Source organism: Trichechus manatus, unplaced genomic scaffold, assembly GCF_000243295.1.
Source record: "Trichechus manatus latirostris isolate Lorelei unplaced genomic scaffold, TriManLat1.0 scaffold00170, whole genome shotgun sequence".
Taxonomy (NCBI): Eukaryota; Metazoa; Chordata; class Mammalia; order Sirenia; family Trichechidae; genus Trichechus; species Trichechus manatus.
Window position 1 is genome coordinate 2,828,957 of NW_004444106.1, and position 15,117 is coordinate 2,844,073.

General features: G+C 46.0%; 1 protein-coding gene across 1 annotated transcript; it reads right to left on the minus strand.

Moving 5' to 3' along the window:
• Nucleotides 1-10,905: 10,905 nt before the first annotated feature.
• On the minus strand, nt 10,906-14,583 carry QPRT (quinolinate phosphoribosyltransferase). The gene is made up of 5 exons (XM_023740975.1): nt 14,515-14,583; nt 13,967-14,025; nt 11,906-12,560; nt 11,198-11,329; nt 10,906-11,124 (listed from the first exon to the last, which is right to left on the minus strand). Exons 1-5 carry the CDS (start codon nt 14,581-14,583, stop codon nt 10,906-10,908), a joined length of 1,134 nt encoding a protein of 377 aa, XP_023596743.1.
• Between the last annotated feature and the right edge of the window lie 534 nt (nt 14,584-15,117).

Here is a 15,117-nt window from a genome sequence, read left to right on the forward strand (position 1 = left end):
AAGACATCAAACGACGCATCGCACTGGACAAATCTGCTGCAAAAGACCTCTTTAAAGTGTTAAAAAGCAAAGATGTCACCTTGAAGACTAAGGTGCGCCTGACCCAAGCCATGGTGTTTTCAATTGCCTCATATGCATGCAAAAGCTGGAGAATGAATGAGGCAGACCGAAGAAGAATTGACACCTTTGAATTATGGTGTTGACGAAGACTATTGAATATACCATGGAATGCCAAAAGAACAAACAAACCTGTCTTGGAAGAAGTACAGCCAGAATGTTCCTTAGAAGCAAGGACGGCGAGACTATGTCTCACATACTTTGGACATGTTATCAGGAGGAGAAGGACATTATGCTTGGTAAAATAGAGGGTCAGCAAAAAGGGGAAAACCCTCAACAAGATGGATTGACACAGTGGCTGCAACAACTGGCTCAGGCATAACAAGGATTGTGAAGATGGTGCAGGACTAGGCAGTGTTTCATTCTGTTGTACATAGGGTTGCTACGTATCAGAACCGACTGGACGGCACCTAACAACCACAACATTCATATAAAACACTTAAAACACTTCAAAACGGTGCAATGTCCTCATAGGCATCACAAAGTAGTGTGTGCATTTGTTATTATGAACCATTGTATTTAACTCAAAATTTTAATATAATAGGCTTTATGGCAGTCCGTTCTTAAGTAAGCATTGTCCTGTAAGTTGAACTTTCCTAACTCGGGGACTGCCGTAACTCAATTTAAAAATAAGAAAATGATCCGAATAGACAGTTCTCCAAAGAAGATATGTAAATGGGCAATAAGTACATGAAAAGATGCTCAACATCATCAGTCATCTGAGAAATGCAAATCAAAACCACGAGATACCACTTCACACCCTGCAGAATGGCTATAATCAAAAGGACAGAAAATAAAAAGCTGGCAAGAATGTGGAGAAATTGGAACCCTCACACACTGCTGGTGGAAATGTGAAATGATGCAGCTGCCTTGGGATATAGATTGGAAGTTCCTCAAAAAGTTAAACATAGAGTTGCCATATGACTCAAAAATTCCATCCCCAAGTATATACCCAACGGGAATGAAAACATATGTCCACACAAAAACTTATACACGAATTTTCATAGCAGCATTATTCTCAATGGTCAAAAGGTGGAAAGAGCCCACATGTCCACCAATAGATGAATGGATAAATAAAACGTGGTATATCTGTACAATGGCATATTATTCAGCCATAAAAAAGAATGAAGTACTGATACATGTTACAACATGGATAACCCTTGAAAACATTATGCTAAGTGAGAGAAGCCAGTCACAAAAGGCCACATACTGTATGATCCTATTTATATGAAATGTCCAGAACAACAAATCCATAAAGACAGAAAGTAGAATAATGGTTGCCAGTGGCTTAATGGGATAAAGGGAATGGGCAGTGACAACTGTTAATGATAATCCAAACTCACTGAAGTTGGAACAAAAGGTTTATTCTGATCAGTTATTCTGTATAGGGAGGCTGTTTTGATTCCAGAAAAAGCAAACGGCTCAAAAAAGCTAGGTACAATGCGGCTTATAAAGAGAGAGGAAGAAGAAATATAGATCAACCACTGGCTAATCTTAACATGATTGATTGAACCCTGCCTCCCCCTTTACTGAGATCAAGGCATATCAGTTTACTTCTGGCCTGGCTGCTAATAATTTGGCCTTCCAACCACCTGTAGCCAAGAGATTTTTTGAGATTTGAATTAGGAGGTAATGGTTTGACAACTATCCTTTCCTAGCAGGCTAAGACAAATTTACATTGCTATAGAGCAGTTTCTGGCAGGCTTTTACAGCAGGGCCTCAAACCGGTTCAAACCAATTCAGTCATGGCTGACAAAGTGAAACTGAAAGAGACCCAGAGTTTTAAAATTTGGGTGATCCAACTGAGTCCAACACAACTAGATGGTGCCCGGCTACCACCACCCACTGCTCTGACAGGGATCACAATAGCGGTTCCTAGATAGCGCTGGAGAAAAATGTAGAACAGAATTCTAACTCACAAAAAAGACCAGACTTACTGGTTTGACAGAGACTGGAGAAACCCCAAGAGTATGGCCCCCAGATACCCTTTTAACTCAGTACTGAAGTCACACCTGAGATTCACCCTTCAACCAAAGATTAGACAGGTCCATAAAAAAAATAATAATACCCATAGCTCAACCATGTATACGAGACTAAATGGGCACACCAGCCCAGGCAAGGATGAGAAGGCAAAATGGGACAGGAAAGCTGGACGAATGGAAATGGGGAACCCAAAGTTGAGAAGGGGAGAGTGTTGACATGTGGCGGGGTTGGAAACCAATGTCACAAAACATTATGTGTATTAATTGTTTAATGAGAAACTAATTTGCTCCGTAAACCTTTGTGATGGTTAAGGTTGTGTGTCAATTTGGCTGGGCCATGATTCTCAGTGGTTTGACAACCGTATGATGTGATCACTTCCATGATGGCATCTGCTCTGAGTAACCAGTCAGTTGAAAGGGAGTTTCCTTGGGCTTGTGGCCTGCATTGAATATAAGTGGATATTCTGGCAAGGCTTGTGGGCTTTTGCTCGTTCTGAATCCTGCGGCTGGCTCCTGTTCGTCTGACATCTGCTTCTTGGGACTTGAGCTAGCAGCTTACCTGCAGTCTTGCCTGCCAATCTTGGGATTCATGGATGTTCACAGCCTGTGAGCAAGAGCCCTGCTTTCGGACCTGCGGATCGTGGGTTCAACAGCCCCTGTGGCTATGTGAATCAGGAGAAGCCTCTATCCTGACCAATGGACATGGGACGTTTCAGCCTCTATGACTACGTGAGCCATTTCCTTGATGTAAATCTCTCTTTATATATAATTATACACTTTACTGGTTTTGCTTCTCTAGAGAACTCAGCCTAAGACAACCTTCATCTAAAGCACAACTGAAAAAAAATTGGGGTCATCTGAAACAATAACCAGAATGGGAAAAATTATGGGTCGAAGCCCTGGAATGGGAGGCTCAGATGAGGCATAGCCAGCACTTTCAGGAGCCTGATGCATGAGATTGGATTATTGACAGGTCTGTGGAGAGCAACTCACATTCCAAGCAGCATAGATGGCTGCCATCTTTGAGCTGGGCACCAGTGTTTCTGACTCTGCTCAAAATCTGCCAGGCAAGACGGTTGCTAGGCAATGCATACGTTGCCCTTGTTTTCTAAGAAGCAGATTAAGTTTCCAGCAGGGCTTTGACTTGTCATTTTTCCCATTCTGGTTATTGTGCTGGTTCACCCAAATTTTGAAAAATTGTGTCTGCTCCCATTTCGCTTCCTTGACCGTGACTGAACTGCAAAGAACTGGTTCAAAGCCCTGTTCTGCAGTCTGGGTCAGGCTTTTTTATGGTTAATATTTGGTTTTGTGGATAAGAAAAACCCTAAAATCAAGGTAAGATGTCTTATTAATTTTCCTGCTCAACACTACTAATGGGTATCTGGTTTCTTTTGGGAGTGATTAAAATGTTCTGAAATTAGATAGTGGTGATGGTTGCACAATTCTATGGATATACTAAAAACCACTGAGTTGTATAGTGTAAAAGGGTAAATTTTATGGTATATAAATTATATCTCAATTTTTTTTAAGTTCATGTATCGAGAAGAGGGAATTAGATATATTATTTAAAATTATAACGATAATCAATAGGAAGACTACCAATAAAAATATAACTAACAAAATAAAGAAGAGGAAAAAGTGTGAGTGAGCTCAATTTTTTGTCCTTCATATCAGCAAGTTAATCATGTTTAAAGTCATAAACAATTATCTTTACTATTCAAGAGGTAGCCACCAGAAGAATTAACAGCATAACCTCAGGGGTATGGGAGTGAATGGAGATTTTAATTTCTTCATTTTATACTCTGATAGCTAAATTAATTAACAACTGAAAGAGAAAGGAGAGGATAAACAGATTAACTGTGTCAGAGAAGTTATGGACAGACTTTTTTGTTCTCTTTTACTCTTAATTATTGTGTGCAGAGTACCACTGAATTGGTGACTCAAATAGGTCATGTAAACAATTTGTTTGCATATGAGTCAGAATTGAGCAGATGCAATGGCTTTATATTTTCCCCAAAGGACTTTTCATCCATTGGAATTAATTAGGTTGGAATAAAAAGTACAAGACTCAGCTTAGCCCTTGAAATCTTACATCCATTTGAGTAGTTACTTTACCAATAATACAAAAATGTATTAACCGCAATCCTCTGCCTACAAAGCTGCCAAATCTCGGTGAATTTCCTTTCTGGCTCGTAACATATTGGGAAAACAAAGCAGATCTTGCAAAAAATAAATATTTTTGGTTCCTTGTGAGATTATGTTTAAGGGAGCTCTTTTTTTTTTTTTGATGATCCATAAGGTTTCCATTGGCTAATTTGAAAAAAAATTTTATTACGGTTTAGGTGAAAGTTTATAACTAAGGTTAGTTTCTCATTCAAAAGTTTTTATACACATATTGTTTTGTGACATTGGTTGCAATCCCCACAATGTGACAGCATTTTTTTTTAAAGTGGGAAGTATAATTTTTACCCAGCCTTTACGAAATCAGCATTGTCCTTTATATACTGATGTATTATTCTAACAGAGATGCTTCGTTTCTTTTGGTTAAAAAGCAGCCAAATATCAAGAAGCAAGCAACTTCTAGGATGGGGCTTTTTTGGGTACTGTCAAAGGCTTCTGAATCTTTTAGCTGAAGAATTGAAAGACAGAAGAGGGACTCATCAAACTAGCAAGATAAAGGGATGTTCTCTTTGCCCCTGATAATTTTCTGAGTGTGCTGTACTAGATTTCAGCGACCTGAAGAGCAATACATACCTGAAATAATGAACGCCTGCATGATCCGGGGTAAGTCTGTCTTGTACAAAGATCTATTGCGATATTATTTACACCCTCATGGTGAGATTTTCTAGAGTACTTTGTCATTCGGTCTTAGAATGCTGAGCTACTTAGGGCCTCAGAAAGCAGGTCTTAAATGTTACTGAGCAGCTGCCAAAATGATCTATTACTCAGGAAGTCATCCGAACAAAGTACAGAGGTGCTAAAACATGTACGGAATTTTACCTACTCTATTGTCTTGGAGGCCTAGAAATACATTAATATATGTGTCCACACCATAATACCACAGTGGCAGTTTTTAAAGATTCAAAGTTGAAATGGTTTCAGACACAGTTTTTTTGCTAATACTATCTTGCTGTTTTTAAATGCTTTCTCCCTTTATCGGCCTTGGCACACTAAAATGTCTGGCCCCTGAAGTAATTCACTGACTCTGTCAATCTGCTTTTATCTCTTGCCTTCCTTGACCCTTGTGACGGAGTGCCCCCCCAGCTCTGGGCTTCCATAGCATGCTGTGTCAACACATTCATCTGTCACATTTTCTTGTGATTAGTTGTTACTTGTCTGTCTTCCTTCTGGACTATAAGTACCAGGAGCATAGGGCTGTGGGTGGCTGGGTTTGTAGGTACATGTAAGTATGGATGGTGTGGGGGTAGGTCAGCTGTTGGGTAGGTAGAGAGGTGGGAAGAGGGATGGCTGGGTAGATGGAAACATGGGTGGTTGGATAGGGCAGCTGGGTGGGCAGGAGGATAGATGGAAGTGGGGGTGGATGGATAGCTGAAAGTCTTTATGTGTGAGTCCTTGGTGAACTTCAGAGTACACAGCGCCTTGAAAAGTCACTGACGTACCTTGGGCATCTGTGGATGAGGATCTGAAGAGGAGATTAAGCTGGAAAAATGGGTGGAAGAAAGAACTACTGCATTTCCCTTCTCAGCTTTCCTTCTTGAGCAGATGGTATTTGTACTATACATAGCTTTCTGGGCCATTGTCTTTGAAACACGGTGAGATATAACCGAGAATGGAAGGTGGTGTGGTTGCAGTGCCCTCTGGTGGCCATATGGGATTTGACATTTGGTATTCTATATATTTTCCTTATTTATTTTTTCATTGTCTATTCCTCTCGCCTCACCACCCCACTCCCCACTCTAGAATATAAACTCCATGAGGACAAGAATTTTTCTCTGTTTATTCATTGTTGCATTCCCAACATCTAGAATAGTGCCTGGTGCATGGTAGGCATTCAATATCCACCGAATAAATGAAAGACACAGATTTCAAACCTTGCTCCACCACTTTATTGCTGCATGACCCTGGGCAGCTCTCTTTATAAAGCCTCAGTTTCCTCATGGGTAAAATGGAGATGCTCACATGTGTCCTTCACGGAGCAGCCACTGTCATGAACTGAGGGAGGGAGCCTATTTGCCAGACACGTGCACTCATCCGTGCTTGTTCTTTACCCTCCACCAGCTCGTGATGATGACACGTTATATACTGATTGTACCACATCTTTCATTAGCAACTGATTGGATGGGCACACTTACCATTATGGGTATGGGCTTGACGCTGGACACAGGGCAGCCTGGGGAAATAATCCAGGCCTGATCCCAAGCTGGCCAGGCAAGGAGGAAATGAAACCAGATGGACAGGGGGCCACCAGGTGAGGTGTGAGATCCATCTTCTTCCATTCACCCCCTGTCTGCCACCCCTACAGCCACACTCAACGCTTCCTGCTGCCCTGAACCAATAGGCTCAATGGGCCGTCTGAGCCTCTGCAGATGCTGTTTCCTCTGCCTGCACTCTCGCTATCCCACTCCATTAACACAACAGCGTACAAGCCATCTTGGGGGCTGCATCAGTCTCCTCATTAATTTCCTTGCAGCCACTCTGGCCTCTGCAAATGCATCTTCCCGCAGCAGACTCAATCTAAACTGCAAATATGCTTATCTCACTTTCCAGCTTAAATCTGATTGTTCTCGGGATAGAGTCCAAGTCCTCTGACCTACCGTTTTGTGGTCTGGACCCAGGCCATCTCCTAGCCACCTGGCCTTTCCCAACCATGGCTTCAAATCTTACACCAAACAATCCAAGCCGTTTCCCACCTCTGGGCTTCTGTCCCTGTAGACCTCTCTGCCAGGAAATCCATTCCCCTGCAAGGGGGTGAATGTGTTGCTTTTGCTGCCCAGAATCCATTCTCTCTTCCTCTGGTAATGGAATCCACACCCAAGCTTGCAGATCTTTATGTTCCTGTAGGACTGACCAATCCCTGCGCTCAGGGGTGAGCTTGAGACTCAAACCTGGCAGAATGCCTTTAAAAAAATTTGTTTTTGATTGGAATGCCTGCGGGTGCAACATGCATTCTCCAGTTGGTCAAAGCACGCCTCCCTTTGTCTTATACCAGCTTCACCCATTTATCTTATCTGTCTGGACCCTAGAGGATTTGTGACTCCTGGCACATGCCCCTCCCTTCTGCCCCTGTTGTTGTCAGGTACCGTCCAGTCAGTGCCAACTCATAGCGACACTATGTACAACAGAACCGAACCCTGCCTGGTCCTGTGCCATCCTCACAATCGTTATTATGCTTGAGCCCATTATTGCAGCCACGGTGTCAATCCACCTCATTGAGGGTCTTCCTCTTTTTCACCGACCCTCTACTCTACCAAGCATGACCTTCTCCAGGGACTGGTCCCTCCTGATAACACGTCCAAAGTATGTGAGACAAAGTCTCGCCATCCTTGCTTCTAAGGAGAATTCTGGCTGTACTTCTTCCAAGACAGATTTGTTCATTCTTCTGGCAGCCCATGGTATGTTCTCCCTTCCCTCTATTAGGCTTGAATTACCTCCTGGATCCCAAATGTTTTGATTTCTAATTCCCAGCTTGCCCATGGACCTTAACTTCCCTGCCCAGGAAGTCTCCCTGGTTCTATGGCGGTTCAGCTCTCCCCTTCAGGTATGAGGAGCTGGGGCTGGGAGGCCTAAACTCTCTGGGGCAGGGAAGGCAGCCTGGCTGAGCGTGTCCATGTCTTCCCTGGAGGGAGGGCAGGCTCAGGGGTGGAGGTGCGGATTAGAGAGGACAGGTGCAGCTCCAGGTGGCCCCTCTGGGCTGTGTTTCATGGGGATGGCTCCTTCGGTTCAGGGCAACACCAGAGGTAGTGTCCAGCTCTGCCCAGCATCTCTGCTAAAGGAATTCTCGTGGTGCTCCGAGCCTGGCCGTGGCAAGTGCTTAGCACATGCTTGCTGAATGAAGAATGAAGGTCTTGGTCTGTTCGGGACTTTCACTTCAGAAAGGAGCTCACTGTTTTTTTTTGTTTTTTTTTTTTTAATCTACCCCTTTCCCAGGCCCCTCACTGTTCTCTAGGGTTGAGGAGGGGAAAAGTGTTAGGCATCTGCCTCAAGGCAGCCTGGGACCCCCAGAGGCCCCCTGGGGAAGAAGCCTTTGTGGAGAAGAGGCAAAAGTGGAAAAGAGAACCAGTTCTGGGAGGGGAGAGGCAGTCCCAGACTGGAGCCGCTCTGGGAAGAGTCATCTTGGGGACCATCTTCACCCTAGGAACCTTTCATGCTCAGTTCCTCCCAGAGCCACCCTAGAAGGGTTAGAGAGAGACGAGCCTGAGGCTGAAGGTGAGGGCAGACGAGGCCTCCAGAGTGGGCAGGACCTCGGGTGTGTTTGCTTGGGGAGCGGCCTTGAATCCACTGCTGGGCTGCAGCTGAGGACACTGAGCCCGCCTGAGTCACCGAGGAAGGGAGTTTGAGGCTTGAACGCGGACCCCCGCCTGCCCCATCCCCCACTCCCTTGGATGACCTTTGCTCTGGACCCAGCTACTCTGTACCCTCCTCCAACTAATGCTACCCCCATGGAATCAGTCACTAAAAGGCCTTCAGCACAGAGTGGAGGGGGTTCCTCCATTCTGGGCGGAACCATGGCAGAGCCTGTTGGGGACCCTGGAAGTGAGGCATGGACAAATCTTCACCTCCACCAAAGAGGTAATAACAGTAGCCAGAGGTGAGAGGCAAAATACTCAATAACTGGAACAACATGGGCATCAGCCAAGTGGAATGTTCCAGCTGAATTTTAGGCCTGATTCCACATGTCTTCAAATATAAGATGCCATTGATTGTAAAACAGGCAAATTACCCCTGAAAAGGAAAATTGCCAATTAAACTATAACCAATGCTTTCTTATCACATACGATTTCTATTTTATACTTATTGAAAAAGCTCTTTGGGGCTTATTTCAACCATAGATGTTTATCGTATTTCGCTGTTGTACAGATATAAAAAAAGAAACTATAAGCCGTATGCACAGGTCGTAGCAGCCGCATGATGACAGCTGCCCAGCGGAGACACCACGATTAAAAGATGCACTTGAATACAACCAAACACTTCGAGGGACAGAGTAGCAGGGGCGGGGGTCTGGGGACCATGCTTTCAGGGGACATCTAGGTGAATTGGCATAACAAAGCTTTTTAAGAAGAAGTTCTGCATCCCACTGTGGTGAGTGGCATCTGGGGTCTTAAAAACTAGCAAGCAGCCATCTAAGATGCATGAGTTGGTCCCAGCCCACCTAGAGTAAAGGAGAATGAAGAACACCATGGACATAAGGAAAGTATTAGCCCAAGAGACAGAAAGGGTCACATAAACCAGAGACCTCATCAGCCTGAGACCAGAAGAACTAGATGGTGCGCGGTTACTACCAATAAATGTCCTGACAGGAAACACAACAGAGGGTCCCTGATGGAACAGGAGAAAAGTGGGGTGCAGAACTTAAATTCTAGTAAAAAGACCAGACCTAATGGTTTAATTGAGACTGGAGGGACCCTGGAAGACATGGCCCCTGGACTCTCTGTTAGCCCAAAACTAAAACCATTCCCGAGGCCAACTCTTCAAAGATTAGACTGGACTATGGGACATAACATGATACTCGGTGTGATGGTTAAGATTGTGTGTCAACTTGGCTGGGCCATGATTCTCCGTGTTTTAATGTAATCACTCCCATGATTGAATATACCAGGAGTAGCCAATCAGATGAAAGGGAGTCTCCTTGGGGGTGTGGCCCGCATCTGTATATAAGCAGGCGTTCTGGCGTTTTGCTCTCTCTGGATCCTGCGGCTGCTTCCTGTCGTCTCATCTCCCGTTCTTGGGACTTGAGCTGTCAGCTTTTCTTATCTGCCGAACCTGGGATTCATTGATCTGCACAGCCTGTGAGTGGGAGCCCTGCTCTCCAATCTTCTGATCTTTGGCTTGCTGGCTTCTGCAGCTGTGTGACTTGGTAGAGGCCTCTATCCTGATCCACGGACTTGGGACGTTCTAGCCTCTACAATCGCGTGAGCTGTTTCCTTGATATAATCTCTCTCTCTGTATATATTTATACACTTTACTGGTTTTGCTTCTCTAGAGAACCCAACCTAAGACACTTGTGGAGAGTGTAATTCGTAGCTCAAGTAGATACATGAGACTAAATGGGCAGCTTCTGTCCAGAGGCGAAATGAGAAGGCAGGGAGGGTCAGGAGCTGGTTGAATGGACACAGGAAATCCGGGGTGGAAAGGAAGAGAGTGCTGTCAAAGTATAGGGAGAGCAAGTAGGGTCACAAAACAATGTATGCATAAATTTTTGTATGAGAGACTAACTTGAATTGTAAACTTTCACTTAAAGCACAACAATAAAAAATAAATAAATAAAAGGCGGGGGGAGATGCACCTAACTTCAGAGAGGATACTATATAAAGAAAAAAGTGCATCTTGAAAAAGATGAACTACGGTCGTTTCTAACATTTACTGAGAGCTGACTGTGCCAGACACCATGTTAAGCGCTTGACACGAACCATCTCATTTATTCATTCATCTCCCTCAAAACCCTCCTAAGCGTCTTTTATTAGACTCATTTTACAGATTAGGAAACTGAGGTGGGTGGAGGAGAAATAAGCCCTGCCCAGTCACCCAGCAGTAGGGGCAGAGCCAGGCCACTGTACACAGAGATGTTTAACCTCGAGGGTTCCGGGCAAACCACGGTATCCCACGTCCAGTATCATCCTCTTCTGCTTTAGGACCGGCGGGTATGAGGCGCTGGGGTGGTCCCTTCAGCAAACAGCTTGAGGGAGAAATCGAGGGCCTGGGCAGCCTGGGTCAGCATCCCCAAGGAGATGACATCGATGTGGGGCCCACAGAACTGAGGGAGGTTGCCCAGTGTGATGCCCCCGCTGGCTTCCACACCCACGCTTGGGAACCGGGCCTTCAGCGCTGCGGCCGTGAGGTGCAGCTCCTGTGGGACACAAGCTGCGGGTTGGTGAGAGCCACAGTAACACAACCCCTTCCTAAGAAACATACTGCCTCACCTCAGGCCTGAAGTTGTCTAGCAGGACAAGGTCTGCTCCTGCCTGAGCCGCCTCCACAGCCTCCTGCAGGCTGCTGCACTCGACCTCCACCTTCAGGGTGAAGTTGGCTGCCCGCCTGGCCCCTTGTACTGCCTGTCAGGGGAGGCCAGCACGTGAGGAGGGTTCTGAGGGCAGGGGGCACAGTGAGCGGGGGCTGGCATTCAAAAGGACCCAGATGGATAACAAGTTTGGGGTTAATGAGGACACTGAAGGATGGTTTCTGTTATATTAGGTTAAATTACATGAGATGACCACTTCTGTGGGTCATAAATGGTCAACTATCAACAATATTTGGCATTTGGACCTGAGCTCAATTCAACTCGGAATATTAAAACTGGAAAAGGTCTTCAAGAACATTTTTACAGAAGAGGAAACTGAGGTCCAGAGAGTTACAGTGACCTGCCCAAGTCCATAGAGCCATGGACACTAGGGTTCCCAGTGGTTCGTCATCTGCTGTTGAACATCATGTCAAATAACAGATGAGTGATTGTAAAGCAGAAAGTCTAAGCCCTTATTTTACAGATGGAGCCAATGAGGGGTCAAACAGACTTTCGTCCCAGACTCCTAGAACAGCACTCTTCACCAGGTGTGGGTGAGGGTCTCCGGTAGAGGCTGCGAGGGGGGTGAAGTTGGGCCAGGGCCAGGGCAGGGGCTCAGCCACACACGTACCTTTTCCACCCCACCGGCTGCCACAACGTGGTTGTCCTTAACCATCAGCAGCCCTCCAAGGTCGTAGCGGTGGGAGTCAGCCCCACCCACAAGGAGCCCATACTTCTCCACCAGCCGGAAGCCTGGCGTGGTCTTCCTTGTGCCTGCCACACGGCCAGTCCAGCCGGTCCCCCTGGCAGCCTCCACAGCAGCTGCAGCAGCACTGGCCACTCCACTGCAGCGGGCCAGTGTGTTAAGGGCCACCCGTTCCCCCAGCAGCAGGCAGTGGGCGGGGCCCCGGACCTCAGCCACCTTGGCCACGGGCACCAGCTTCGATCCCTCAGGGAGGGACCAGGAGACCTCACAGTTAAGTTGGGCAAAGACGGCATCGAAGAAAGGCCGCCCAGCCAGGACCCCAGGGGACTTGGCCCATAATGCTGCCTGCGAGGGAGCTGCTCCAGTGACCAAGGCTGTGTAGTTGAGACCTGGGCAGTCCTCTTGAAGCCAGGCGGCTGCCAGGGCTGCCAGGGTGGCAGGGGGCAGCAGGAGGGCCAGGCCTGGGAGGGAGGAAGAGAGAACAGCTGTTACATATCGACTACCTCTCCTGTAGCCAGGGATGATAGTCCAAATATTTAGCGACCAGTTAAATTGAGCACCAACCAATCTGAGTGAAGATCTGGGGATCCCAGGGGAGGGTCTGGGGTGGAGGGTGGGGCCCCGTGGGTGGGACAAGGTTGTCAGATTGAACAAATAAAAATACAGGACACCTAGTTAAATTTAAATGTCTGATAAACAGTGAACTATTGTTTTAGTGTGAATATGTCCTAGGCAATATTTTGTTGTCGTTGTTAGGTGCTGTCAAGTTGGTTCCGACTCATAGTGACCCAGAACGAAACATGGCCTGATCCTGCGCCATCCTTACAATTGTTGTTATGTTTGAACCCATTGTTGCAGCCACTGTGTCAATCCATCTCAAAGGCATTTGACTGTGTGGATCATAACAAATCATGGATAACATTGCAAAGAATGAGAATTCCAGAACACTTAATTGTGCTCATGAGCAACCTGTACGTAGACCAAGAGGCAGTTGTTTGAACAGAGCAAGGGGAAACTGCATGGTTAAAAATCAAGAAAGGTGTGTGTGTCAGGGTTGTATCCTTTCACCATACTTATTCATTCTGTATGCTGAGCAAATAATCCAAGAAACTGGACTATACGAAGAAGAATGTGGCATCAGGATTGGTGGAAGACTCATTAACAACCTGCATTATGCAGATGGCACAACCTTGCTTGCTGAAAGTGAAGAGGACTTGAAGCACTTACTGACGAAGATCAGAGACCGCAGCCATCAGTGTGGATTACACTTCAACACAGAGAAAACAAAAATCCTCACCACTGGACCAATAAGCAACATCATGATAAATGGAGAAAGGCAATATTTAGGACATACTTATATTAAAAACTTATCCCTTGTTTACCTGAAGTTCAAATTTAACTGGGTAGCCTATATTTTATTTGGCAAACCTAGTGCTGGAGCAACAGTTATTTACCACCTGGAAGAAAAGTACAGTGAAATCTGTGAGAGCTGGAACTCAACAGGACTGCCTTATTTTTAGTTTTCCGCCTTTGACAGAGCACAGTCTTACCATTTTTCCATCACTCATTTTAGTGGAAAATAGTTGCGTTTTCCTTCTCTGACAGGTTTTGCCTTACACAGGTTCCAGCTTTCACAGGTTTTACTGTATTTCAATAATTTAACAGCCATATAACCATCCTGGGCATGCCACCCAGATGTCACCGTGCAGCCATTCTGGTCGGCCTTGCATAGGATTGGTCATTTACGAGCTGAAGCCCCACTAGAATGTGAGTTTGGGGGTGGGGGTGGTGAGGGAGGATGTCTTCTTCATCCTAGTCTTCTCTACAGCACCAAATATTTTAAAGTTGAAAGTTCAGTTTTTTGCAGACGTGGAGACTGAGAAACAGAGAGGGAAGGCAGATGTACTGAGGTCACACAGCAAATTGGCGGCAGAGTCAGAATCAGCCAGGCCATGGCCGGCTGTCCCTTCTGCCTTTGCTCTCTACCTCGGAGATACCTCCACTACTGAGGGGTCAACAGACTGTCGTCTCTCCAGCGATGGGGGCTGCACAAGGAGGAAAGGGCGCAGGAAAATTGGGTTTGAGACCCTGCTGTGCAAAGCACAGCTTCAGGAGCATATTGCCTGTAACATAAGGGTTATGGACAAGGTGGTCTCTAAGGCCCTTCCTGCCCAGAGTGTAGCGCTAATGGACTCTTCATTACTGTTGGATGAAATCTCCGCAAAGGCAGGACTTAGACGTGATACAACATCGCCATCTGTCGGCCAGGTCAAGACCTGCAGCCTCCTGGCACGAACGGCATCGGCCACAGAAGGACTTCGCTCGATGGGAGTTGGGAGAGGAAGGGGTGGGGCAGCTGGGAGAGACATGTAAATAGCACGTGAGAGGTTTTTTTGTTTTGTTTTCCCTCACTTTTGCTTGCAGGTTAAAAATACCTCCAAGTTGAAGGTAAGGCTGGGCATTCTAGCTTGCTAGAAGCAGGCACCCTCGTGTCTAGCCCTTCTTCCCCTAAGCGCCCCTCTTCACCCACCCACCCCCTTCTCCTCCTGAGCCACAGCCCTCAGTGACTGCATCTGGCCCTCCCTGCCTGAATTCTCACCCATGACTGTCTCAAGGGGTTTCCATTCTTCCACTCAGTGCTAGCTGTGCCCAGGCTGGGTGCTGAGAACAAAGACAGTAGAAGGGACAAAGACGTGGCCCTGGCTCCATCAAGTTCCTGGTCTAGATAGAAAAGAAGCCCGTGAGCAAACAGTTTTTATGCAGACACCCCTCAGTCCATTCCAACAGTGTGCTGTTGTAGCCGAAGTTGAGTTGGGCCAGACTCATGGTGACGCTGTGCGCAATGGGATCGGACCATTGAGATCCACAGGGTTTTCACCGGCTGATTTTCAGAAGTAGATCGCCAGGCCTTTCTTCCTAAACTAGGCACAGTGATCTGTTTTAAAAAGCGAATTTGAATCCTTCAACTAGTGAGTGGATAAACAAACTGTGGTGACCTATACAATGGAATTCTACTCAGCAATAAAAAGCAACTAACTACTAATACATTATATGAAGTAAAAGAAGCCAAACTCAAAAGTCTCCCCACTTATGAGTCCATTCAAATGACAATCTAAAAAAAGCAAAGCTATAGGGAC